The 28,000-nt window shown below is 39.6% G+C and overlaps 3 protein-coding genes across 5 annotated transcripts; all 3 read right to left on the bottom strand.

Moving 5' to 3' along the window:
- Position 1: 1 nt before the first annotated feature.
- On the bottom strand, positions 2-27,911 carry LOC120828752 (taste receptor type 1 member 2-like). 3 transcript variants are annotated; one of them, XM_078084142.1, is made up of 7 exons: positions 27,808-27,911; positions 22,488-27,582; positions 21,913-22,210; positions 20,990-21,715; positions 20,647-20,850; positions 20,215-20,335; positions 2-1,412 (listed from the first exon to the last, which is right to left on the bottom strand). In XM_078084142.1, exons 2-7 carry the CDS (start codon positions 22,724-22,726, stop codon positions 484-486), a joined length of 2,517 nt encoding a protein of 838 aa, XP_077940268.1. In that variant the 5' UTR covers positions 22,727-27,582; positions 27,808-27,911; the 3' UTR covers positions 2-483. The 3 variants fall into 3 exon arrangements, with proteins under 3 accessions (XP_077940268.1, XP_077940274.1, XP_077940272.1); XM_078084148.1 differs by lacking the exon at positions 2-1,412 and adding an exon at positions 17,736-19,749; XM_078084146.1 differs by lacking the exon at positions 2-1,412 and adding an exon at positions 17,737-19,752.
- Positions 3,712-4,670, bottom strand: LOC120829611 (taste receptor type 1 member 1). Its single transcript, XM_040193886.2, has 2 exons — positions 4,442-4,670; positions 3,712-4,066 (listed from the first exon to the last, which is right to left on the bottom strand). Exons 1-2 carry the CDS (start codon positions 4,618-4,620, stop codon positions 3,712-3,714), a joined length of 534 nt encoding a protein of 177 aa, XP_040049820.2. The 5' UTR covers positions 4,621-4,670.
- LOC120828746 (taste receptor type 1 member 1) lies at positions 8,695-12,630 on the bottom strand. Its single transcript, XM_040192285.2, has 6 exons — positions 12,358-12,630; positions 11,929-12,226; positions 11,036-11,761; positions 10,572-10,775; positions 10,183-10,303; positions 8,695-9,801 (listed from the first exon to the last, which is right to left on the bottom strand). Exons 1-6 carry the CDS (start codon positions 12,534-12,536, stop codon positions 8,873-8,875), a joined length of 2,457 nt encoding a protein of 818 aa, XP_040048219.2. The 5' UTR covers positions 12,537-12,630; the 3' UTR covers positions 8,695-8,872.
- Positions 27,912-28,000: the final 89 nt, after the last annotated feature.

The raw sequence follows: 28,000 nt of genomic DNA, 5'->3' as shown, positions 1-28,000 counted from the left end.
AATATTTTAATTATTACAGGGGCTTAAAATAATTCCTTGTAGGATTTATAACTTTAAAATATGTTTAAGCAATGATTTACCGACATCAAAATGTATATTGATGTACCACATGCAGACATTCTGAGAAATGAGAGCTCGCAAAAGTTGCAAAGATGGGCTTGAATGCTGATCAATTTGAAGGAAAACCATTTTTGTTATTTTCTTTTCTTTCTTTTTGTGTGTGGCCTGTCGGTTCCTATTTAACGTGGAAACAAAATGTACTGTAAACACTTGTCTACAGGGTGCTCCTTTATTTGTTCTTTTGATTTTTTTTTCTCAATATATTCTGAATTAGGACGGGGCGGTGGTGAGGTGTAGATATAGCACAGAATACATACTATAGTATAGAATACAAATACTAGTTAAAAGCCTAAGCTCTACCTTGAATGTTTTCAGAAGACTACATAACTTTTTCTGTCTACAGACTAAAATTGACTGGAAGTGCTACTTGCTGATTGTTTTGGTATAATTCTGAATGAGACCTTGGAAGTACTCCTGAGTGTTTATGTGGGATTGGAAAATTATGATGTAGCATTTTGGCATGAAATACCACAACAGAAAGGAGTAGAGACTTGAGAGTATTGCCAGGGCGTTAAGTGTCTGGATGTCTTTGCTCTTGTAAAGTAAGAATCCAGTGGCAAAAATGATCCATGTGAGGATCAGCAGGAGCAGGCAAAAGGTTATTGCTTTGGCTTCATTGTAATTTTTAGGAAGGTCTTTGCCCATGTATGAGAAAATAAAGCAAAGGAAGCATAGAGATACAAGTAAAACCACAGGACCGATGGATGCTTTGATATTCATCTCACAAATAAGGATGGTTTTGTCTGGGTACCAGGAGGTTTCATTGTGGGGCTTGCAAGGTGCAAACATATTGCCAAAAAGAAGTAAGAGTGCCTGAGTAACAAATGTCAGCGTGATGAAAAGCCACTGTCCATGATACTTTATCCACACACTGTGGAGCTTTGGGAACTTGGCAGCCATTTTGAAAATGCTAACAATTTGGAAAGATCGCACCACAAAACATGCTAGACAAACAGTGTAAAACAAGAGAAATGGTAAGAGTCTCATGACACAAGAAGAACCGGTGGGCTTACCAAAGTAAAAGAACACACTGACATTAGACAGACACAGGCAGCCAAAAATGAGGAAGCACATCGGCCCCCCTGCAGATCTGACGACAGGTGTGTTGTAGTTGATGGCAAAGAGAACGGACATGGCTACCGTGAGGACCACCAAGGCCCAGGCTCCCACCATGATCAGTATGGCACCAATGTCTGTGAATGGGACAAACTCCAACTCCCGCAGATTACATGATGTGCTTCCTGCTGCAGACCATTCTGTTTCCTTACAGTTGATGCACTCGTAGGGATCCTCTGTTTAACACCAGAGAAGGACAGATCGCAATTCAAGTTAAGGTCATGTTGTTGAAAATACCAGAGAGGCTTTTAATTTGTATGTTCTTTCAAGGTTACATATTTTGTAGAATTCAAATTTGCTTTAAATACCGCCACAATGCATTGCATGATGAAGGGGTCCACATGCAAATGAACACAAACTTTTTTAAAGAAACTTTTTCCAAACAGAAAAAAAGCTTAACAAGTGTAATAAGGTATAATAATAATTATTATATAATTATTTACCTGTAATGTTAATGTAAGTTCCATCAGGACAGATATTACAATTGAAGCAGCATTCATGCATTCCATCCGTCTTTTTTGCAAATCCAACAGCACATTCTTGGGAACACAGGGAAGTCGGCTCCTGTACGTGTAACAACAAATTATCAATCAAGCAAAACGAATACTGTAAAGTGTAGGGGAAAACACGGGGAAAATACTTTTATTGTATGGTTAATTTTAAAAATCTAACCCCACTAATAGACACGTACATGTATTTATCTCTGAAAGTTTCACCATTAACAGCCACTATCGGTTGATGTTTCTAAATGTTGTGACACACTTTGAATAAGTGTCACAGCTATTACTCAACATATATGACTTAGTACAATGCGCACTCATTCAAAACTAAAACCGTTTGATGAATGAACTGTTACTGTATTTTATTATGCTGAAAATATTATAACCAGGTTAAAATAACTTACTTCTCCATTTGGATTCCACAGAATTTTGGTGTTGTTGATGAACAATTGGTCTGATGGGTGAAATATATAAAAGCCGATCTCCTCTGCGTCACCACTTTGGTTCCAGAAAACTATTGAATAAAATCCAAATGTGGGGTCTCCGTTCTCATCAAATCGTATACGTTGATTAAAAAGTGTAAAGTTTGACTCCTTCAGCGCTGCTAAAACCTGATGTGGACAAAAAAAGTTAAAATGGCTGTTACCTCTGTGCGTTCACAATTTTTTTTTTCAATGTTTGAACTGCGTTGTGATGCCCCATCATTTCAGGAGGTGGTTTGGACTTAAACAACTGCAGACATTTTTCATCTCAGATTTTGATACAAAGGGAAGTAAAGTAAAGATAGTCAATATGTACATCTATAAGAATATCTAATATATTTACAATAGCTCGAAGTTATTCAAATAATTAGCACAATGTATTGGCAATGAATAATTTAATTTAATTATCGCTGTCACATTGGTGATATTGGCTTATGGGTCATGATTTGTCAAATCCAGTCGATTGGGAGTTATTTTTGTTTTGTATTTATATTGTGAATGGTTGTTAGCTGAATTCAAATTTATGTTTAGATGTTTTATATATGATAACAGGACGGACTAATCATTTTTTACCTCTGTAAAGGGCTCCTCTCTAAATCAAAGCAATCAGGACATAAATGAGCACAATCTGAATACTCAGATTATTTGTATACTCACCATGTGTGGGAACACTGTGGTATTGTCATCACATCTCCCAGTGGCACATTGTAAGGTGTTGTGTAAGGCATGGGCGGTGGCATATACAGCAGCATAAACAGGAAAAGAGAAAGATGGGTCTGCAGTGATGACATCTTCTGCACTCACGCTGCTGCAATTACAAACTTGGTTACACAATATATCTTCCTCTGCGTTTTCACAGTGGGTCTGGCTTTTGGAAGAATATATAAAGTCGCTAAAACCAGGTATTGTCATCACTGGCTGAGACACTCCAAGTACAGTTCCAATATTTTCGATTCCTTTCTTCTTGGGGAGCTTCTTGTTTAAGGACCATCCCTCATCTGCAATCCACACCTTGCTTGTGACATTTAGTTTTATAGCGGACTCAATGAGATCTTCAACAGTCATTTTTGGAGCAAAAACAACAATGATACCTATTTTCTGTGATTCTATCTGTTTGAACATAAGGGCGTAATTTGTATTGTCATTGAGGCTTTTGGTGTATGCCAGGCAAATCTCAGTGTCCTTGATCTTCTTTATGAACAACTCCACTCCATCAATGCCATACTCGTTATCACTGTTAAGAAAAGCAACCCAGCGCCAGTTGAAATGCTGAATAATTGCAACAATAGCATTTATGACGGCGTTATTGGGATGGACTGTTCGTAGTAGAGATGGAAAAAGTGTTTTTTTTGACAAGACAGAACTCGAAGATCCATAGCTGACCTAGCAAAGGAGGAATGGGAAAAAAAGTATTTCAGAGACAAATTCTCAAACGTAACATTAAAACACATTTCACAATTAATTGATCATACCGTATAGATAAAAGTATTCTTTTACTGAGTTTTTCTGACTGTAAAAATAGTTGAACTTGCCACAGGAATGAGATCCACCATCAAAAGTGGGGCCACAGTCAGGACCTGAGTGCTTGTAAAAGGACCAACCACTGCGATCACTTTGGACACATTTATCTTATGTGCTTGTTGCCAGTGTGGTTCAACCCAAGGTTGGATTAAACCATTGATTGAGATTAGTTTGAAAATATCTGGAAAGTTCTGTGTCGATGAGCAATGATCAAATATCTCATAGCCGAGAGATACGTTCGGCAGGAGGCTGGTGGAGTTATTGATTTCTTGTACAGCGAATCTCATCAACTGAAACATTCGATAATTTGGGAGAAGGAAGGGTTGACTGTGAACAGAGAATACACAACGGGATAGAGAGGTTTAATGACGGTGAAATGTGGATCAGAGCCTCTTATTTGCAACATGCTTCAAACATTTGTTGGTAAAGCCTTTAATGACAAACATTTTTGGACCAGTTAAAAGATATTACATTTACAAAACACAAGTTCAAATAACAAGAACTAAATTCAGAATGACTCTATGTGACTCTATGTGATATCTTTATTAACGTACCAATTAACTGTATACAGTTGTGAAGTAAATGTGCTTTGTAGCGGTAGCTATTTTCTTATGTGTCTGTCATTTAAATAATATTTCCGTTATACCGTGTATTCTGTTCTGATTCTGTCTCCAAAAGATTTCCACTCATTATGAAACTCACCTTGAGCAGTCGATTGCTTCTGGTCTGTCGTGATAAACAGGAACACTTTGATGAATATCAAAAAGTCCACCAATCAAATACTCTCCTTCAAGCTGAAACTCTGAGGCCGGGGCAGTGCATTGAATCGAGTCATGTAGAAAAGCTCCCAAAAGACTCAGCAAAGCGAGAAAATGTTCCATTGTGAAAAGTACAAATCTGATTTGAACTCAGATGGGATGGAATTTGCCTTAGTAAGATATGTGCCTCTGGTGATGGCAAAGCCCTAAGATAAATTTACATGCATGTGGGAATGAAGTTCATACCATTAATGGTTGGAGGACAATACCCAAATTGGAATGCAAAATATTCTAATTTTCTGCACAATTACACTCCAGTCACCACCGACATCCCTCCGTTCAATAGCCACTCTTTACCAAGCCCAGCTGCAAAGTGGACAGCATGGCGTCGGCCTTGCGCTTTGGATTGTTGCCGCCACATTTGGGGCCAGTCCCTTGTAAGTTTAACTTATCAGTAGGTAAACATTCAGACACCATAGTTCCCCATCTTGATGGAGAAGGTGTCTTTGGGGGAATAAGCTGGCACAGCCCCACTGCCAGCAGGTTTGATTATCTCTGTACACCACGACTTTGCCTGTTATCAAGAGGAAACCAGGGTTAAAGAGAGCCCTTGCAGAAAATACCAGAAGGAACTTTTGGGGCCATTAGTGCACTGGCACATACATTCCTGCATGTATGTTGAGAAAAACAACATGGCACTGGGCATTCCACGGGGAGGCACAGAGATCAACAACTGCCCCTCCCAAAACTATCCCGTAACGGAATCAGCGACAATTGATGGACCCTTCACTCACCACTGGAGAGAGAAGGTCTGGTGAGTTTTTGTTGACTGAAAAGGAAAACTGCGACACAGCAACAGGGAGCAAGACAGTTTCAAATGTTGTATTTTCTCTTCTGACCAGAAGATGCTGGTCAGGTAGAACTGGGCTGTTAAGAATGTGACCCATATCTCAGCCTACAAGTTGACAGCTCACTAATGTGACCATTAATTAACCATTACGACACAACATTACATTAACAAACTTCACCGCTCTTTAACTAAAATGGATAAACTGAGGAGAACAATAACTTAATATGTATTATGATGGCTTCTTTCTTGTGAAAGCTAAAAAAGGAAATGTTTAGGCTGTTTCTTCAGTTCAATTTTATGGCTCGGTTTTTAAAGTTAATAACAGCAAAATCCCGGATTCCCTCTGTGCAACAAGAATGGGATATCAAACCCCAGTGCGGCATGAAAACACCTCTATTCACCCCTTAAAAGCAAGATGACTTGTGGGGATGTGAGGTTCTGGATTGCTGATGGGGCTCAAAAGTCTCAGGGTTGTATCTCCGTAAGCAAGATAAGGACTGCAAAGCCCAGATAGAGAGCGGGTGGGAGGGCTGCTGCATAGGTTCAACAGACATCAAAGTTTGGTGGAAAGTTTGTAGGTATATAACCTATTTAGAATCTCAGACCAGTATGGACCACAGTAATTGTATCGCTTTTGAAAGTTAAAAATTGTTTCCTCTGTAACCGTGTTTATCACTGGCACATTGTTCAGGACATTGTCTCCCTTCCACCCTCTAAGACACTGTCATTGGGGGAATTATGTTCAGTAAAGGTATTTTTTTGCTACATAATTTTTATAATAACTAAAACCTCTTGTGGCAGCAAATCAATCGCTATCGCTGTTGCAGTAAACATTTAAAAATCAAATGGCCATTTTAAAGATAGATAAACTTTGAGAATGTTCTCAACGAGTTCAGATGACGTCAGTGGATCACGCAGGATATCCACAAGCAAATACAAACAAATTGAATTAGTTCATCCAAGTACCTTTGGTTTCTGCTGAATGACCACATCCTCTCACAAATGATTGCATGAGTTAACATTGGCCACACAAGGGATTTGAAATAGGCAAATGAACATGATAAGTGGCCGGGACTCTCAGCAGGATTTGAATCATGCCTGACTGAAGTCAAATAAATCTGTATTTGCCACAACATCTTCACACGAGTGACATGTGCAGTGACATGGCACATTTCTATCCTCCAAGTGTTACATTTAAAATGTGTATGTGCCAACTACAAATACATATCAAGACCAAACATCAGTCTAATGAATAGTATTTCTAATTTAGTCCCATTACTGGGGCATTTTGTGACCGATTGAGAAAGGCCTTTAAAATCCACACTTATAGTCTTAAGTATAAAAGGACAACAAGGTGGCAGCAGCCCTTAACTTCAGTGTTTGGTGCATGCAGCATGCTGTGAAACGTTTGCACTCTCATTCCAAGAGGTTAATAACTTTGTAGTCAACGATGTGGCTCGTACTGCAACATCACTATTTTTTGTCTCTCTTTTCTATCCATCCTAATCTTAAGTAATGTACTTCGGACACATTCTAAACATGTAATTTCAACTCTTTGTTGAAAAAGAGGTAATACATTCACCAAAAATTGCTGTATGGTATCATATTTAGAAAGACAGTTAAACATTTGTTATACCTTACAATTCCACCCCAATTTCAATATTTTAAAATTGTCACAGTAGAGACAGACAAAATCAAATGCACATTCTGTCACGATGGCCACGCCGTGATCAGGTCGTTGGTGTGCGTGGCCGTCTGTTGATGTATTTCCAGTAGTCATGACAACGGGCCGTGGACCTTGACGACGCTCAGCTCCTGCCAATTACACACCTGGCTCCAGTTCCCGATCAGGGGGTATTTAAGTGCCGTCCGGAGATCCAGTCCATGCCTGATAACACATTAAACAGCCTCAATTTTATCATAGCTTAATCATAACCAAAGTTTTACTGTGTATCAAATTCTGTTCCCGCAAGCATTTACTTACACTTTGTTAAACAAGTCCTGTTGTCGTCAATATCTACCACCAATTTTCACTCCGACTCTAAAAAATGTATTATTTACTAGCCTTGATGTAATGTCGGGACCACACCTCTTTGTTATACAACACTGGCCCATTTATCAGGTAGTTAGGGCCTGAGCCGAGTGCAAGTCGGGCGAAAGCCCTATTGTGTTTCGAAAAATTGTTATTATTATTATTTCTCCACTTTAATCGCACTTTTGAGGACTTTATCATATTCAAAAACTCTTGAATTTTGGCGTGTGAATCAGAAGTGCGTAAAATTTCGATATTCTCGGGGTTGCGCATTTGGGGATACAAAAATGTCTCTGTAGTGCCCCCTGGAAGTGCTCCCTCTGGGGAAATTTTTGCCCACTTTCACCGATTGACTTGAAATTTTGCACACAGGTCCTCTTGGATATGCTCTACAAAAAAGTCATTAATGGTATCCAAATGCGGCTGGCAAAATTTTCCGCCATTTTGAATTTTCGCGTTTTTGCGAACTCCTCCTAGACGCTTGTAGATATCTCACAAGCCCATGCTAGTGTGTCTCTGTGCCTTACAAAGTGGCTGGCCAGGTCTCCTGTCGTGCATCACTGAAAACCTTCCTTTCTTGCTAAATGTATCTACATGTATAACAATTATTGGTATTGATATATGGGTTATTAAGTTTATATTCTTTATAATTCTTATAATATAATTCAAGTTTATATTCTTTATAGAAAATATTCCTTTAAATTTAGCATAGTTAGCCATCAAGCTATTTTTTATCTGGAGTCCCTGGACAAATGTCACAAAGTAAATAGCAGAAGTTTAGATTTTAATTAAAATGAGTGCACAGTGATATATTCCTCACTAGAGAATTTATTTTACTGTTCAACAGTGTGGACGATTCAATGCCTTGAAGGTCAGAAGGGTCTTCCACTAGGAGCATATTTTTGTGTCATGTGTAGTTTGCTTCACAATTTAGCTTAATATTTAGATAAATAACCACTACTCTTTCTATTATGTATTTTTTTATTGTTAGCACTTAACAGTTTTATCATGTAGCACTTTGGGATTTTCTTAAATATAAAGTGCATTACAAATTAAATGTATTATTAAAAAAAAACTTTTTTGCTAAAAATTTAATTAGATGGTTGATCCTGTTTTCTGTCAAAGAATAGTATTAATCTAAACTAATTCTCCGCAACGAAAATGAAAAAGCATATTTTGCACAGTTGACTTTCTTCTAAAGTGATTTATCGTAAGTGTCAGAAGTCATCATACGTAAAAGCTAATGTATACTCAGAACCTAGTGACATGTTGGCCCCCATCTCCAAAATAACTTGCCTGAATAATTAAAAATTTGCTCATTTCAAGGCCTTCTTTATTTATATAGTCCTCAAAATAAAGCTTAACAATAAAAGCAAGCATGTAGCATTAGTTACAACTCATTGAAGAAAAAACAAACATGATTACAGTGTACTCTAAACAGATGGCCTGAAGCGCTTCGGCTTTTCTTTCATAGATACATATTCACTGGAAGTTTAATTGCTGATTGTTTTGGTATAATTCTGAATGAGACCTTGGAAGTACTCCTGAGTGTTTCTGTGGGATTGGAAAATTATGATGTAGCATTTTGGCATGAAATACCACAACAGGAAGGAGTAGAGACTTGAGAGTATTGCCAGGGCGTTAAGTGTCTGGATGTCCTTGCTCTTGTAAAGTAAGAATCCAGTGGCAAAGATGATCCATGTGAGGATCAGCAGGAGCAGACAAAAGGTTATTGATTTGGCTTCATTGTAATTTTTAGGAAGATCTTTGCCCATGTATGAGAAAATAAAGCAAAGGAAGCACAGAGATACAAGTAAGAGTGCAGGTCCAAGGGATGCTTTGATATTCATCTCACAAACAATGATGGTTTTGTCTGGGTACCAAGAGGTTTCATTGTGGGGCTTTGGAGGTGCAAACATATTGCCAAAAAGAAGTAAGAGTGCCTGAGTAACAAATGCCAGCGTGATGAACAGCCACTGTCCATGATACTTTATCCACACACTGTGGAGCTTTGGGAACTTGGCAGCTATTTTGAAAATGAAAACAATTTGGAAAGATCGCACCACAAAACATGCTAGACAAACGGTGTAAAACATGATAAATGGGAAGAGCCTCATGACACAAGAGGAAGCAGTGGGCTTACCAAAGTAAAAGAACACACTGACATTAGACAGACACAGGCAGCCAAAAATGAGGAAGCACATCGGCCCCCCAGCAGATCTGACGACAGGTGTGTTGTAGTTGATGGCAAAGAGAACGGACATGGCTACTGTGAGGACCACCAAGGCCCAGGCTCCCACCATGATCAGTATGGCACCAATGTCTGTGAATGGGACGAACTCCAACTCCCGCAGATTACATGATGTGCTTCCTGCTGCAGACCATTCTGTGTCCTTACAGTTGATGCACTCGTAGGGATCCTCTGTTCAACACCAGAGAAGGACAGATTGCAATTAAAATAAAGGTTTACTTGGTTATATTATGGTTGACAAAATATCAGAGGAAGTTACACTTTTGATATCATACTTTTTCTTTTTTACTATGATATTGATGTAGGGATCCTCAGACACAGTCACCCCATGATAAAAGGACATCGTCCATGTGGTTCATGATAAAAAAGCCGAAACCTTACAATGACATTTTTTTTTTAGAATTTAGGCTTTAGACATTTCATTGGTCAGAGGATGGGAGATGGAATCCTTCATAGATGTGTCAAATTAACACAAAATTATGGTTATCACCTACACAAATCTGATATAATTGATCAAAGTCCGATTGTTTAAACAAATGTTCTTCCTCTCACCTGTGATGTTGAGATAAGTTCCATTTGGACATATTTCACAATTAAAGCAGCATTTGTGGATTCCATTGGATATTTTTGCAAATCCTACAGCACATTCTTTGGAACAGATTGAAGTAGGCACCTGTAAACAAAAATGTTATGAAATAAAATTAATGTAAGAAAAGAGAATGTGAAGGATGGAGAGAAACAAAAGACAGAACAGAACAGTACTTATGACTTTTACATTTCTAAACAGAGAAAGGTTAGTCGATGTTTTGACAATGAAAATCTCCACTTTCTTATTTCCTAGATAATGTGACTATTACAACAATACATTTGATATCATGCAGTTTTAAATTTTGACAGTCTGAATTTAACCCACCTGTCATTACAAGGAAAAACTCACTTACTTCTCCCTTTGTGTACCAGTGAATGCTGCTGCTATTGATGAAATGGTCTGATGGGTGGAATCTATAAAAGCCAATCTCCTCTGCTTCACCGCTGTGGTTCCAGAAAACAATAGAGTAGGATCCGAACATGGGTTCACCCTTCTCATCAAACTGGATACGTTGATTTAAAAGTGTAAAGTTTGACTTCTTCAGCTCTGCTAGAACCTGATGTGGGTACACAACATTTCAAATGACCATTGCAGGATCTGATTTCACACAATAAGCTGTTAAAATGTCATGTCTTGCCTAAATTTGAATGCTTGACAATGTTTGACAGGAAATATCAACTTTAATTATACTTTAAGGATGCTATTTGATGTGTTGTGACAAAACATAATTGGCCAATAACTTTATTATAGCTTTACATTATCTAAAGTTAACATGAACATGATAATGAATGAACGTGAAAAATGTATAAAACTTACCATGTACGGAAACACTGTAAAATTGCCATTACATGTATCAGTTCCACACTGCAAGGTATTGTGTAAGGCATGCGCAATGGCATATACAGCAGAATAGACAGGGAAATTATAAGATGGGTCCATGTTGAGGATTTCTTCTGGTGTCAGGCTCCTGCAGTTGCAAACCTGATTGCAAAACACATTTTGTCCTGCATTTTCACAGTGAGTCTGGCTTTTTGAATGATGGATAAACTCACTGAAACCCGGTATTGTCACCACTGGCTGAGACACTCCTAGTACAGTCCCAATTTGTTTGATTCCTTTCTCTTTGAGGAGCTTCTTGTTCAAGGACCATGTGTCCACTGCTATCCACACCTTGTTGGTGACGTTTAGTTCTATTGCTGATTCAATAAGAGCTTCCGCTCCCAATTCTGGGGCAAAAACAATAATGATGCCTATCCTCTGTGAATCTATCTGTTTGAACATTTGGTAATTATCTGTTTTGTCATTGAGTCTTTTGGTGTATGCCAGGCAAATCTCAGTATCTTTAATCCTCCTTATAAACATATCCCAGCCATCTTCCCCAAAACTGTCATCACTGTTAAGAAATGCAACCCATCGCCAGTTGAAGTGTTGCAGAATGGTGACAATCACTTCAATCATGTTGTTATTGGAATGCACTGTTCGTAGGAAAGAGGGAAATATTTCTTTCTCTTTAAGGGCAGAGAAAGCAGCTCCATAACTGACCTGACAAAGGGGTATAAGAGAAACAACCATTATTTGCAATAACAATACATTATCAAATGTAACCTTTCAAGTTGTTTCAATAATAAAAAATGTGTAAAATGTTAATAGCTCATCTTAAATGAAATAGTTGATGGGTTATGTCAAAATGAAGTAGTTGGAAAGCTTACCATAGGAATCAAATCCATCATGAACAGTGACGCTACAGTTAGGGTGTCGGTGCTTGAAAAAGGGCCGACCACTGCCTTTACTTTGGACAAATTCTTGTGTGGTTCAGCCCAAGGCTGTATCAAGCTGTCCGCTGAGAGGAGTTTTAAAATGCCTGGAAAATTGTGAACCTCTGAGCAGTGGTCAAATATCTCATAGCCGAGAGACACATTTGGCAGAAGGTCGGTGGAGTTATTGATTTCCTCGACAGAAAATCTCATCAACTGAAACCGGCGATAACTTGGCAGAATGAAGGGTTGACTGTGAACAGAGAACAGACATCAGGAACTCAAAACTTTGATAATTGCGAAAATGATTGGTTTACGTTGGGGGGGGGTTGAAGTTGAAGATGTTGCCATTAGTTATATTCACAGATATATAAAGAAACTCACCTGGAGCAGTTAATGGCTTTGGGTCTGTCATGATAAACAGTGACGCTGCGATGAATATCAAAAATTCCACCTAACACGTAATCTCCCTCCAGCAGAAACTCCGAGGCTGGGACAGCCCGTTGAGCCAAGGAATGTAGAAAAGCTCCCAGAAGAGACAGAGAAGCAAGAAAATGTTTCATTGTCTAAACTACCTTTCAGCAATCTGATGTGAACTCAGTAGTGTCACTGTTTTACTGAGCAATGCGATGCTCGTAACAACAAACTCCCCAGTGTGCATTTCCATGCATATGGGATGCATGATGACAGATGTCATAAGTGATTACCTGTTAATGGTTGGATGAGAATAAACAAATAATTATGCAAAAAGGATTTAGGCTGCACTCACTTGGCAATGAACAATGTTTAACATTAAGAGCGAGTAAAGTCAGTCCCGCTATCATGAATAGATCTGGTGCTAATCGATCCTTGAACCAAGATGACAAATGCACCATTTACTGCTTGCTTCAGTTTTTTAAGCCTTTCAAAATGTTCTGTATTTCTGCATAAACATGACCTAAAAATTGCTAAAATAAGACAAAACCAAGAGGATCTACACTGTAACAAATTACTGTAAAATTACGAGGAATTCTCAACAGTAATACACCGTTATTTGTCAATACACTTGAATTCTGTAAAATATTGCAACGGTCAAAGTCGCTGAAATATTTTTTACAGCACGCTACTGTTTAAAGTTGCGGTATACTACTATATTTATCCCTTTTTCGTTTGACTCTATTTTAGCACTTTCAATGTAAAGACTTATTTATTTCATTCTTTCATTGCACCAATTCAAGTAAAATGTGTAACATATATGGCAATAAATGGCTTCTGATTCTGATCAATACAGTGTAAAGAAATCTGTAGACATCATCGATCCCTGATTATATTCAGGGTGGAAAAGTTTGACGCTTTTCGTGGCACCATAGTGGACCAAGCCAGACAGCAGTCCACTCCGGCAGTCAGACTCGTTTTTGGCCGCGCGCTGCGGTGCTGAAGCACCACCTGCTCCTCCACCCCGCGTCGCGTGCGGCTCCACCTCGCCGTCAAGCAGCGCAGGGGACCCCGTAGTCCATCCTGCCCTGTGGCTCACTGAACAAGGTAACGTGGATACTGTCAGCATTGCCGTGTTCAGTCATTTTGTGTTGAATTTATGTTGTATTGATTTTTGCCGATAATGTGACTTGTTGCTAACCGGATGTGTCCAGCATGCATGCCGCTTCCAGCTAACTTAGGCTAACGTTACAGATATTAAAGTTGTCACTCCAGAGAGTAACGTTATCTTTCTGTGGAACCGCGTTACCAGCGAGTTATTTCATTTTCATTGACACCCAATTTTAAATGTCAGCAATTGAATCAACGAGCAAAGTTAAGTTAGCCAACGTGAGTGTTACAGGTACCAGGTACACGTCAGGTCATTGCGCCTTGCGCCGCAGAATTGATATTTATTTACCATATGCAACACAAAGTGCAAAACATATACTGTAGTAAATCTACAGTCTTACGGTACATGAAATGTTCAGAGCCAACCACAGTATTCTTGGTGGACGTGACGGCGTGGCGCCATTCTTGCTAGCGCGGCATGCCGGACAATGAACTAGACACCCACCCAAACACTCATATATGTATTTACAGACATCCACATACTAGCTAGCTAACCGTCAAGATAGCACCTTTACACCAAAAATTGTTCAATCACCTAATATTTCCTCACAAATGACACACAGATCTTACACATCCGGTCATTGCGCCTCGCTCCGCAGAATGAGGAAACCTTACTTTGTGGTCGCAAAGCCTGTCTAAAGCAGAACAGGGCGCCACCCTGCCCCCTGCTGGCTACAGGATGGAATGTACATTCTGTACGAAGGTATTTCAGTTCTCTAGTTATTGCATTTCTATACATACTATATATACTGTTTACTGTAAACAATAACATACATGTTCTAAACACCTTGGTGGGCGTCACATGAGCTTGGTTGTATTTATTTAACGTTAGTTAACATTGATGTTAGCTTCGGCTGCAGCATTTGCTAATGTTATGTTCATTTAATTTTGTTAATTCAATGGTCCCACGTAAGATATGATCCTTTATTCATGTTGTGAAATGTAAGTAGGCTTATGTGAAAGGCTTATTTCATATAAATTAAATATTTACACGTTATGTTAGATGATAATAATATTCTCTCATTATTAGTAGACACATACGTCATGTAAAACGTGAAACCAAGTATTTCTTTTAATTTCATTTCATAAGGGTTCAGTACTAAGTGCAATACAACACCTAATGTGCCTTCTCTTTAACACATTTTACGCGCTTCCTTGGGCTGAACCCAGAAAGACGGACAAAGGACAACCAGGGGACAGGGGGTGTCTACAAGGACATGGAAGCTGGTCCAGAAGAAGGCAGCAACTGTCCATTCACATGTTAGAATACCACTCAACACTTGGACATTGAGTGGGATTTTATGTGGTCTTCTGCATATTTCCACATTGGACAATGGAAAAGAGAACACCAGGACCCCATGTGCTACCTTGATGCAGCAGGTATTTGGAGGCCTGTTTCTCACACTTTCGGTTGCTGGATCGGTGCCCTCTGTTTAACTTACAGTACTTACAGTTTAATACGTTGTGTAAATATATTTAAATGTTTTGCATCATTGTTATTTCTCATGATGAAAAAAATGAATTTATCTCTTAGTGTTGCTCCCGTTGTGATTGGTTCCGTTGCCTAGCGCATCATCCCGTATTACAGTTTTTTTCAATCGCTAACAAGCGTTTGTCCAAACAGTTTTCACATTTTCAAAACTCTAAACACAATTAGCACAGCATCGGTGTTTTGTGGCCATACCATTCACACATTTCATGTTGTTTTCACACAATATGCAGTCAGTGAACACATGTCCACAATGCTTACATTTTTCTTAACAGACAAGCCATACCTCCCAACAAAACGATGGATTGTTTTAGTAGTATTCACAAATGTTAACACACACCATCCCACAATAGCAAAAACAATATTCCAAACCGTAGATACAGTATAAAAACCTCTGCTTCTGGAATGATATCAGTTCAAAAACAATGTATCTTAGCTGATAATGAACGAACTATTGAATAATTGACAGCGGATCTATGTTGGTAAATCAACAACAGCTGATTCCAGTCTGGCTTATTTAAGGAGGACTTTGAGGAGTGATGTTTTTGGAAACAGAAACAGAAAAGGCAAACACTGTAATGTCTGGACGAGGAAGAGGAAGAGCAAGGGGCCCAGGGAGAAGACCAGGTCCAGTGAGAGGTGCAGGTGAAGAAGGAGGTGCAGGTGCAGGAAGAGGCGCAGTGAGAGGTGCAGTAGGAGGTGCAGTGAGAGGAAGAGTAAGAGGTGCAGGTCCAGTGAGAGATGTAGAAGGAGGTGCAGTGAGAGGTGCAGGTGCAGGAAGAGGAGTTATTTTCTGCATGGAGGTGGAAGGTTTATGACCATCAGCCACATGACCAGATGTCCCTCCTTGAAGCCATAGATGCTGGCTGCAGGGACATCACAGTTCAAGATTGCCAAGGGTGGATCCGACATGCCAAGCACTTTTATCCCAGGTGCATCGCCTTAGATGATGTCAGATGTGATGTTGACAAAAACATGTGGCCGAACCTGAAGATCGCAGGGATTAGATGCATACATTGTTTGCTATTTTTAGTTCCCCCCTTTTCATTTGGGCTTTTGGCTGTTTTTTTTCTTTTCAGAATGCTCGTGTGTTTCATGGATATTTTGTTAAAATAAAATAAACCTTTTCTGTTCTATTATACTGTTTCTACTGTACCTTCTTTGGTAAACAGTTAAGAAAAAATAACTGATTTGCTTTTTACTGGAATGCGTTTGAATGTGAACATTACTGTACATGTGCGCATACAGTTCCAAACCAATACATTTAGTGTAAATGGTGGATTGCATGTTACCTGAAACATAAAAGTCTATGCAATTTTTATAATGTCAACAATAGCCAGAATTTTGAAACCTGGTGTACTTCGTTTGACTGCATGTACCTTGTGAAGTGAAAACAAATGTTATTCTTTGACAGAATAAAGATGTTGTGTTCTGTTTTGAAATTTAGAGTTAGTATATATTTAACAAAATGTGTTTTTGTGAAGAAAATGATCAATTTGGCCAATTGCGTCTCGTAGGCGTGAGTCTGTGTTAAGAGTTTAGAAAAAATTTCTGAAGTATGGGTGCTTGTTAGCGATTGAAAAAAACTAATTAAATGTATTTAATGTTTATGTATTTATTGCCTCATTTATTTATTTCATGATGTATTTCAAATGCATATTTTATGTATTTATTCATTTATTTAATTTTGACTAAAACGGCATTCCATACCCAAAGGGACATTTTCTGAAGTCTAAAAATGTGAATATTAGATAAAAGATGATCTGTAAATGACATGAAAGAAGTCAAATTGAAGTGCTGAAGAGCTTATACCATCACACAGGGTAACAAGCAAATACACACAAATTATTCAACATTTTTAACCATGTATTTGTGGTTTATGCTAAAATGCTACGTCCCCTTACAAATGAGCTCTACATGACTTTAGCTATGACCACTGAGTTGGTCGATAATGGAAAGGAGATAATTTGCATCCCTCTGCGTATGACAAAGTTTGAAATCAGGCAACCTCGGGATGCAAAGGTCAAACTCATTCTGCTGGGTTCTGCTGAGTAGGAAGTGATGGGGATGGGATCAAGTAACTGTTAGCAATTCATGTTGCAACCTTGTTAATAAAGTAATACTTTGAACTTGGTTGTTTTATGTCGTCTACATGACTCAGCACTGTAACAACAAATGGACAACGTTACTAACCTGCGTCTCACGTTGCATCATATGGTTGTAGTGAGGTATGAGAAATAAGCCCCAGGCTTACGCATACATGGGTTTAGTCGTCCTGTCGGAACTTAGAGCTTCATTTGGTAAAGAAAAAATACTAATAAAAGTTAATGTCACAAATTACGTGTTTTGTAATGTTAATGTTTTTACAGCTGTAAAATGACAACCTAAGTCACTACAGAACTTATACGATTGGAAAAGATTTTATCATGAGTATGATGTTACAGTGTGGGTGTATAAATAAGTGAAGCATTTATTAGATGAAGTTGCAATAGGGTAGAGGTCTTAATCTTACTTGAGAAACCCATTAAATGTGTACAGCATGCTCTTGTGTGCAACTCACGTTAAATTAAGATATAATGACATCCTTTTTTCAAAAATAGATCTTACATGTCTCCATGAAGCTACAGAAACATTAATGTTACACACATGCAGAAAAAAGAGGAAGCATAAAATGGCCATTCAAAGAATCTTTATTTTCTACTGAAGTGATTAAAGTTCACTTAAAGCAAAACTTAAAGATAAGTTAAAAATGATTTACACAGTGTATTTATGGTGTACCTGTAGTCTGGCTTACTAGCATCACAGTAAAGTGCCAACATTTTTGATTTAACAACCTCTATAACAACTATACAGGTTTTGTATGGTGCAGTACATAGTTTTACACACTCTCTGTGTGAGGTGACAAGGTGAGAGTGTTGGTGAGAGATTTGGGGAGACCTTATTCACTAGCTTCTTCAATCCTTTACAGTAAAAGCATAATACTTGCACTGTAATGACATTCCAATAAGTATCAGTGGACTTTTGCTTTTGAAGCTACATAGAAAAAGTTCCCTTGTCTAAAGGTGAATGTTTTTTTTAGGGCTGTCAACATATAAACGCGTCAATCTATGCAATTACAGTTTTTTTCAATCGCTAACAAGCACTTACCCATACTTCAGAAATTTTTTCTAAACTCTTAACACAGACTCACACCTACAAGACGCAATTGGCCAAATTGATAATTTTCTTCTCAAAAACACATTGGTGGTTAAACCCCAAGTGGTTTCTAATGTTATTGCTCCATTAATTGGCCATGTGTGAATGTGTGAACAAAATCATCATAAAGTTTTCTTTGTTTCAGTTTTCTTTCTGCAGTAATCCAAACTTAAATTCCAAAAATCCCATTGGCTCTTTTTTAAGGGAACCAGGGGAATCCTATCTTCTGGGTTGGCCATCAAATATACCTGCTCCATGCAGCTTTATACTGCTAGTATGTTATACAGTAGCATTTAGCTCAAGGCACTGCTTTACCTATAAGTCTATACTATGCCACAAAGACCCTGGCATGACTGTAGATTCTAACACAGCAGGAGTCTACGCTGTATAGTTCATTTCAAGATTCCTGAACCCCTGAGCAAAAAACATCAAATAAGCAATCAACCTTATTACAGTGCAACAAAAGAGGAATGTATTTAAACAACTGTGTGCATTTCTACAAAAATTAAATTAGAATTAGATTTAAATAAGACTCCTGAACCATATTTCTTGTCCTCTATAAACCAGACACACATTTACTGGTAGCTGCTACTTTCTGGTGGTATAATTCTGAATGAGACCTTGGAAGTACTCCTGAGTGTTTCTGTGGGATTGGAAAATGATGATGTAGCATTTTGGCATGAAATACCACAACAGAAAGGAGTAGAGACTTGAGAGTATTGCCAGGGCGTTAAGTGTCTGGATGTCCTTGCTCCTGTAAAGTAAGGATCCAGTGGCAAAGATGATCCATGTGAGGATCAGCAGGAGCAGGCAAAAGGTTATTGCTTTGGCTTCATTGTAATTTTTAGGAAGGTCTTTGCCCATGTATGAGAAAACAAAGCAAAGGAAGCACAAAGATACAAGTAAAACCACAGGACCAATGGATGCTTTGATATTCATCTCACAAACAATGATGGTTTTGTCTGGGTACCAAGAGGTTTCATTGTGGGGCTTGCAAGGTGCAAATGCATAGCCAAAAAGAAGTAAGAGTGCCTGAGTAACAAATATCATTGTGATGAACAGCCACTGTCCATGATACTTTATCCACACACTGTGGAGCTTTGGGAACTTGGCAGCTATTTTGAAAATGAAAACAATTTGGAAAGATCGCACCACAAAACATGATAGACAAACGGTGTAAAACAAGAGAAATGGTAAGAGCCTCATGACACAAGAAGAACCGGTGGGCTTACCAAAGTAAAAGAACACACTGACATTAGACAGACACAGGCAGCCAAAAATGAGGAAGCACATCGGCCCCCCTGCAGATCTGACGACAGGTGTGTTGTAGTTAATGGCAAAGAGAACGGACATGGCTACTGTGAGGACCACCAAGGCCCAGGCTCCCACCATGATCAGTATGGCACCAATGTCTGTGAATGGGACAAACTCCAACTCCCGCAGATTACATGACGTTCTTCCTGCTGCAGACCATTCTGTTTCCTTACAGTTGATGCACTCGTAGGGATCTTCTGTTCAACACCAGAGAAGGACAGATTTACATTGAAGTTGAGTCAATATTAAATAGTCCTCTGTGGCTAAAAGAAGACCAGTAAATAGAATATTTATTTTTACCCTGCTGTATCATACAGTTTAATCTAAAAAACAGAAGTCTGTATTGCACTAAACCGTATAGAACGATATTTGGGAACCTACGACTTTAAGTTGTAGGTTGTAGTTCAGGTGGCATGATGATGAAATTGTGTTTTGGCTATTTAAATATGTATTTGACAGTTAGCACCTGCTCAGAGTCTGCAGATACACCCTATTCTCAGAAAGGTAAGTTGGCAGCAGCTGTGCACTCAACTTCCCAGGTGGAAAGATGGAGTGAGTGTGGATTGAATGACACGTTGCTCACATGTTGCTTCTGTCTTGCTTCCAATTGGGAATCACAGTCAGCCATAAACAAGTTTAAAAGTCGGAAAGTTATTTACCTGTTTTGTTGAAATAAGTGCCCTTTGGACAGATTTCACATTTGAAACAGCATCTGTGGATTCCATCTGGCTTTTTTTTGGATCCTTCATCACATTCTTGGGAACACCGTGAAGTAGGCACCTGTACAAGACAATTCTTTACAACCCGAGTGAGGACGAGTGCAATGTTACACAGCAAGGAGTGCAGGCAAATTACAGTGTTTAGACTCATAAAGCATTTAAATTGTTAACGGGGTTTGTCACATGCGATCAATATTGAACACAACATCTGAATGCCCCTGCAAACGACTCCATGCACAAACCACTGTTGGTTAATGTTCAGCATTATTACTAAATAAATGTGCACATGCACACTCATCCACACACACACATCCCTGCAGAAGCTGGAAAATAAAACAATATAAAGTATTTTTGCGGAAAAAATCAACTTACTTCCTTTGTCTTCCACTGAATTTTGCTGTTGTCGATGAAGAAATACAAGTTTGGGTAAAAGTTATGAAAGCCAATCTCCTGTGCGTCACCGCTTTGGTTCCAGAAAACTATAGAATAGGATCCGTAGTTGGGGTCACCATTCTCATCAAATGTGACACTTTGATTTAAAAGTGTAAAGTTTGACTTCTTCAGCTCTGCTAGAACCTGATGTTGACACACACACGTTTAGAGAACCTTTTGTTTATAACACACTGGATGAGGTGATGTTTTAAAAGAGATACGTAAAATACATTTACATCAAACAGAGTAAAAGACTAATTGATCATATTATGTTTATACTCACCATGTATGGGTACGCTGTAATATTCCTGTTACATCTGCCTGAGTCACATTGCAAGGTATTGTGTAAGGCATGGGCGATGGCATGTACAGCAGCATAAACAGGAAAATTAAAAGATGGATCCACATTGAGGATTTCTTCTAGTTTCAGGCTGCTGGAGTTGCAAACCTGATTGCAAAACATACTTTGTTCTGCATTTTCACAGTGAGTCTGGCCTTTGGAATGATGGATAAAATCACTGAAACCAGGTATTGTAACCTTTGGTTCAGAGACCCCAAGTATAGTACCAATATTATGTATTCCTTTCTCTTTGGGGAGCTCCTTGTTTAAGGACCATCCATCTCCTGCTATCCACACCTTGTTGGTGACGTTTTGTTGTATTGCTGATTTAATGAGAGCTTCAGCAGTCCATTCAGGAGCAAAAACAATAATAGTGGTTATTTTTTGTGCCTCTATCTGTCTGAATACTTGTGAATAATTAGTATGTTGATCAAGGCCTTTGGTGTATGCCAGGCAAATCTCAGTGCCATCAATTTTCTTTATGAACAATTCCCGGCCATCGTTTCCATAATTATCATCAATGTGAAGGAATGCGACCCAGCTCCAGTTGAAGTGTTGCATAATATTAACAATCACTTCTATGACGTCTTTATTGGGATGAACTGTTCGTAGGAAAGAGGGGAAATTCTGTTTTCTTGAAAATACCGTACTTGAAGCTGCGTAACTGACCTGTCAAAAAAGAATAATGTACAGTGACAAATTCTCAAATGTAACATTAAAACTCACTTTACAATTCATAGATTCGAGCATGTATATTTTAAGAGCAATAAATAGTCGTTATTTTAGTGATACATTGAGAAGCTGCTTGAATTTTGTTAAATGTATGATAACATGTTGGTATCACTGAATGTATTTGGATGATTTACCATCGGAATGAGATCCATCATGAACAGCGGGGCGACAGTCAGTGCCTGAGTGCTCGTAACAGTGCCGACCACAGCCATGACTTTGGACAGATTCTTGGGTGGTTCAGCCCAAGGTTGGATCAAGCCATCAACTGAGAGAAGTTTAAAGATGATTGGAAAACTGTGTATATCTGAGCAGTGGTCAAATATCTCATATCCGAGAGACACATTTGGCAGGAGGTCGGTGGAGTTATTGATTTCCTCTACAGAGAATCTCATCAACTGAAACCTCCGATAACTTGAAAGAATGAAGGGTTTACTGCAGATAGAGGAAGGAAAGTAAGAGAATGTGGGAATCAGTCTCACATTGCGATTGTCACAACCTGGAGGGGTGATTAGATCCCTGATCTTAAAGCCAAACACGTCAAAGTACACACGAACTGTACAGTGAAACTGCGAAAGGCTCATTAAACCTGTAAATGTTACGAGCTCTATCACCTGATCTAAAGCTTAAGGAAATGTTTGATCTGTGTTAGCATAAGGATTTTATTATTATCAACCGCAGAAGATTTTCATCTAGACTTTGTAAGACTCACCCGGAGCAGTCAACGGCTTCTGGTCGGTCTTGTACAACAGGAGAACTATCATGGTGAATGTTGAAAAGTCCAGCCAACAAATAATCTCCTTCCAGGTGAAACTCTGAGGCTTGGACGGTGCATTGAGCCGATTCATGTAGAAAAAACTCCAGGAGAAGCAGAGAAATAAAGAAGGGTTTCATTGTGCTGGTGAAGCTACCGTTCAGCAATCCAATGCGAAAAATGAAATTGAAGCGCATATCAGAAGTACCAAATGAAGAAGAATACACAAATCAGCATGCAAAAATAATCTGACCTCCTCTGTGGCACAGTGCATTCAAACATTCAGTCCTTTTCTTTTCTTACATTTCATTTTGCCCTGATTCATATTTTGCACATTCATGAAAACTAAAAGATCATATCCCTCAAGTATTCGGAACAGGAAACAGGAAACATTTACTGCCATAATATGTCAGACATACAAGGAATTTGACTTGGTGGTTGGTGCGTAACAGCAGACAATACGACAATGGACGGCAAGACAACAGTGCACGAAAAATAAAATAAAATATAATGCTATGGGTTAGTAGTATAAGGCTATGGGTTAGATTAAAAATAAAGCAATAAAAGTGTAAGTGACGTGTGCAGTGTGAAAGAAAGTGACGGGTGGAATGTCAGAGTCAGTCAGTGGGGGACCGGGCTCTGTTGATGAGCCCGACTGCTGACTGGAAGAAACTGTTCGTGTGGCGGGAGGTCTTAGTCCTGATGGACCTCACCCTCCTGCCAGATGGAAGGGGCACAAACAGGTTTTGTCTGGGGTGAGAGGGGTCGGCTACGATCTTTTTAGCTCGCTTCATGGTCCTAGAAGCGAACAAGTTCTGGAGAGACGGCAGATTGCAGCCGATCACCCTCTCTGCAGAACGGATGACACGCTGCAGCCTGCCCTTGTCCTTGGCTGTGGCTGCAGCGTACCAGACGGTGATGGAGGAGCAGAGGATGGACTCCATGATGGCCGTGTAGAAGTGGACCATCATCGTCTTTGTCAGGTTGAATTTCCTCTGCTGCCACAGGAAGAACAACCTCCGGAAACTCCGTACTAACGGCCACTTTGACCGCTAAGAACCTCGGCGTCACACTCGACAGCCAACTCTCCCTGACTCCCAACATCACCGCGACAACGCGATCCTGTAGATGCACGCTCTACAACATCAGGAGAATACGTCCCCTTCTCACTCAGAAGGCAGCGTAGGTACTGACCCGCCTGGACTACTGCAACTCCCTCCTGGCTGGTCTCCCTGCCACCGCCATTCAACCTCTGCAGCTCATTCAGAATGCAGCAGCTCGACTGGTCTTCAACCTTCCGAAATTCTCCCACACTACTCCACTCCTCCACTCTCTTCACTGGCTACCGGTGGCCGCCCGCATCCAGTTCAAAACATTGGTGCTCTCGTACCATGCTGTGAATGGATCGGGTCCAGCTTACATCCAGGACATGGTCAAACCCTACATCCCAACCCGCACTCTCCGCTCTGCATCTGCAAAACTACTCGTCCCTCCCTCACTGAGAGCAAAACACTCGACTAGATCACGACTCTTTGCTGTCCTTGCGCCGAAATGGTAGAACAAGCTCTCTGAAGACACCAGGACCGCAGAGAGCCTCCAAATCTTCCGCTGCAAACTAAAAACACACCTCTTCAGACTCTACCTCGACTAAAGACTAACAAATTGTAGCACTTAAATTGTACTTGTAACGTCACTCATCTATAGCAAATTGTAAATTGGCTTATTTGAGGAAATTGCACTTTCTTGTTTCTTGTTCTCTTGAGTTTGTACCCTATGGTTGAATGCACTTATTGTACGTCGCTTTGGATAAAAGCGTCCGCTAAATGACATGTAATGTGATGTAACCTCTGCTGAGCCTTCTTGGTGATGAAGCTGATGTTCAGCTCCCACTTGAGGTCCTGGGTGATGATGGAGCCCAGGAAACGGAAGGAATCCACAATAGTGACGGGGGAGTCGCACAGGGTAATGGGGGAAGGTGGGGCTCTGTTCCTCCTGAAATCCACAACCATCTCCACTGTCTTTAGAGCGTTGAGCTCCAGGTTGTTCTGGCTGCACCACGTCACCAGATGGTCAGACTCACACCTGCAGGCGGACTCATCCCCACCAGAGATCAGTCCAATGAGGGTGGTGTCATCCGCAAACTTCAGGAGCTTGACGGACTGGTGACTGGAGGTGCAGCTGTTGGTGTACAGGGAGAAGAGCAGAGGGGAAAGAACGCAGCTTTGGGAGGAACCGATGCTGATGGTCCGGGAGGCTGAGACATGTTTCCCCAGCTTCACGTGCTGCTTCCTGTCAGACAGGAAGTCTGTGATCCACTTGCAGGTGGAGTCGGGCACGTGCAACTGGGAGAATTTGTCCGGCAGCAGAGACGGGATGATGGTGTTGAAAGCAGAGCTGAAGTCCACAAACAGGATCCTGGAGTAGGTTCCTGAGTCCAGCTGGAGGATGTAGTGGAGGGCCATGTTGACAGCATTATCTACAGACCTGTTGGATCTGTAGGCGAACATTTGCCATGAAACTTGAAAAATTAGCTCAGTTTATTAAAGGTTCAGGCATCTTAAGCTCTGATCAGGTTTGTTGTTTGACCTTTAACTCCATTAACGTCTACAAATTATGAGGCAAAGACAACTATGTACATTTTGAAGGGACACAAAAAAAAATTACACTTAAGTTGGTAAAATCAAGTTTGTTTATAACTGTAGCAGGAAAACGATAACATAAAGTCATTTAAACATTTAATCAATCCAATATGGAACCCAAATTACCAGTTCTGCTTTCATCAATCAAAGGAAATGGATTTAAACACTTTGGAACAGTATGATGGTTAAAGGAAAAACAAAAACAAAAATTTGAATTGAGACATTTTGGGGGCAGGTGCTCAAACCAAAACAAAAAAAATTCATGGAATTAAAAATAATAACAATATATATTTATTTGTTAACAAACTCAAATTGAATAAATAAACAAATAACCGACTGAAGGTCCCCGTCCTTCTGCTTTTGGAGTCTCTCTTGGCATTATGCTGCACATTTTGTAAATGAGATAAACAATGTTGTGCATAATAATTAAGAGTGACTTACATAATCTCTATAAAGCTGACAACACATACACACGTTTTTTTTTTACTGTTTTCTGATACTTGAAGCATAAGCGGCATTACACTGATAATATAGCACACTCACCACGGACCGTCATGAAAAGGTCAACTTAAGACCTACCTTTCATCTCAATAAGTGAATTAAATGAAACAAAACTAGTGAACTTTTTATTAGAATACAGTATTACTGCCTTTAAATCTCCTGTCTGTCTGGCTGCCTGCCTGTATCTGTATGGCAAACGTCAGCAAACAGCTGCTTTGAAATCACGGATTTCTGTTTGTTTTTTATTTGTTTATTTTCTAGGAAACATCGGACCAGTTGCAATGTAATGTTTTCAGTGGCGCTAAAGACGTGGTTAATTTATCACCAAACAACGTCGGGTGGTATTGCACAAACACCGTCATCACCTGCGTGTTTGATGCTGCAGCTGAACGGCGGAGAAGGAGGAGGAGGAGGAAGAGGAGGAGGAGGAGGAGGTGGGAGGGGCGGGGCCTGTAAGCGCCAAATGTCGGGGCCAAAATCTCACAATAACTAAACTATTAAATATTGATGAATGAAGAAAATATTGGGCTACAGCAGAAGGGGAACTTTTCTCATCCAGGGCAAAAGGGCAGGTGCTTAAGCACCATTAGGGGTCAACCTGTGCATGCGCCTGTTCCCAGACTAATCTGATCCATGCTGGTCACATCCTCATAGGACACTTTTAGTATCTATCCCATGTGGTGGGAATAGAACACCGTTTTACCAGGTGGATATGAAACAAACAAACACATATATAAGCTGGACATAAACACCCCAACAACGTAATGCAGTCAAAAAACTAAATCTTCCCTCAAAACATAAGACTGAATCCTTTTTAGTTTACTTTGCATTGCGTAGTCTGGTGTTCCTCACTTTCTAGACAGCTCCTGTTCACGGGGCCATGATGGAACTATGTGCTTCTCAGCTCTTGCATTTGTCACATCCAAAACATTGAGTAATCCAAGCAATGCAGTGTATGCATTACACTGACTCCAGAGCAGCTGCAGAGCCCTTATGGGTCAGTCAATGTATCTTTTTTTTTACCATGATCTGTCTCTTCATGGTGATGCAGAAGAGCATGATGAAGTACATTACAAGTATGGGCTAGAACACTGGTATGAAGGCCTCGAAAAATGTCGAGGCTCAAATCATGGCGATGACGATGCCTTTCTTTGGTGAACGAGGAAGACACTCAGTTTAAAAAAGTCTCACCGCATTAGTAGAATTTACCATTGTGGTGAAGCCAGTGTGGAGGTGTAATCATGAGAAATTGATGCAGGTTCATTGCATGAAATAAACCCCTAGAAAAAGAGCTTAATATATACAAATATTACACTCAACAACAACTCAAAATAAACGAAATATTTTTGCCTGAAGTTGCTGAAGCATTTTCGATTGAATGTAATTTTCTGTAGGTAAGGTAAAACAGCTGATAAATGATTCCGTGCCTTTAGTTATCTCGGTTGTGAAAAAAGTATCGTAACCACAAGATCACATCATAAAATATGAAAATGTCAGCTGCATTACTGATGCAAAGCCACTTCCCACACTTCCTGGTTTAATGCACGAGAGGAAAGAGTTTGCAGAAACACGTGACATTCAGGCAAAGCTAAACATGAAATGTAAATTGTAGAACACGGACAAACATTGACCTGTTGCCTTTCCATTGCTAAAAACCTTTTAGAATGCAATAACCACTCAAAGATTTAACCTTCCTGGTGAAAGTGTGTCCAGAAATGTTTTATTTATTTATTTTTAGTTTAATGTTTGTAGGCATGATCTATGGATGAAGTACAGAATAAGGTCAAGAATAAAAGATCTCACCGTGCCACTCCAACACCCGCAGATTACACATGTGCTTCCTGCTGCTGGCCATCCTGTTTCCTTTCAGTTGATGCACTCCCAGCATCATCGTAATAGTAGTATCCATTGACCTAGTATTCAGTTACACAATTTTGCCATTAGTTATTTACACAGATATATAAAGAAACTCACCTGGAGCAGTTAATGGCTTTGGGTCTGTCATGATAAACTGTGACACTATGATAAATATCCAAAACCCCACCTAACACGTGATCTCCCTCCAGCAGAAGCTCTGACACCATGTAGAAAAACTCCCAGAAGACACAGATAAGCAAGAAAATGTTTCATTCAATTACCTTTCAGCAATCTGATGTGAACTCAGTAGTGTCACTGTTTTACTGAGCAATGCGATGCTCGTAACAACAAACTCCCCAGTGTTCATTTACATGCATATGGGATGCATGATGACAGACGTCATAAGTGATTACCTGTTAATGGTTGGAGGAGAATAAACAAATCATTATGCAAAAAGGATTTAGGCTGCACTCA

The sequence above is a fragment of the Gasterosteus aculeatus genome, chromosome 2 (assembly GCF_964276395.1).
Source record: "Gasterosteus aculeatus chromosome 2, fGasAcu3.hap1.1, whole genome shotgun sequence".
Taxonomy (NCBI): domain Eukaryota; kingdom Metazoa; phylum Chordata; class Actinopteri; order Perciformes; family Gasterosteidae; genus Gasterosteus; species Gasterosteus aculeatus.
Note: the sequence above shows the minus strand (reverse complement) of the source record. Positions and strands in the feature narration are given on the sequence as shown.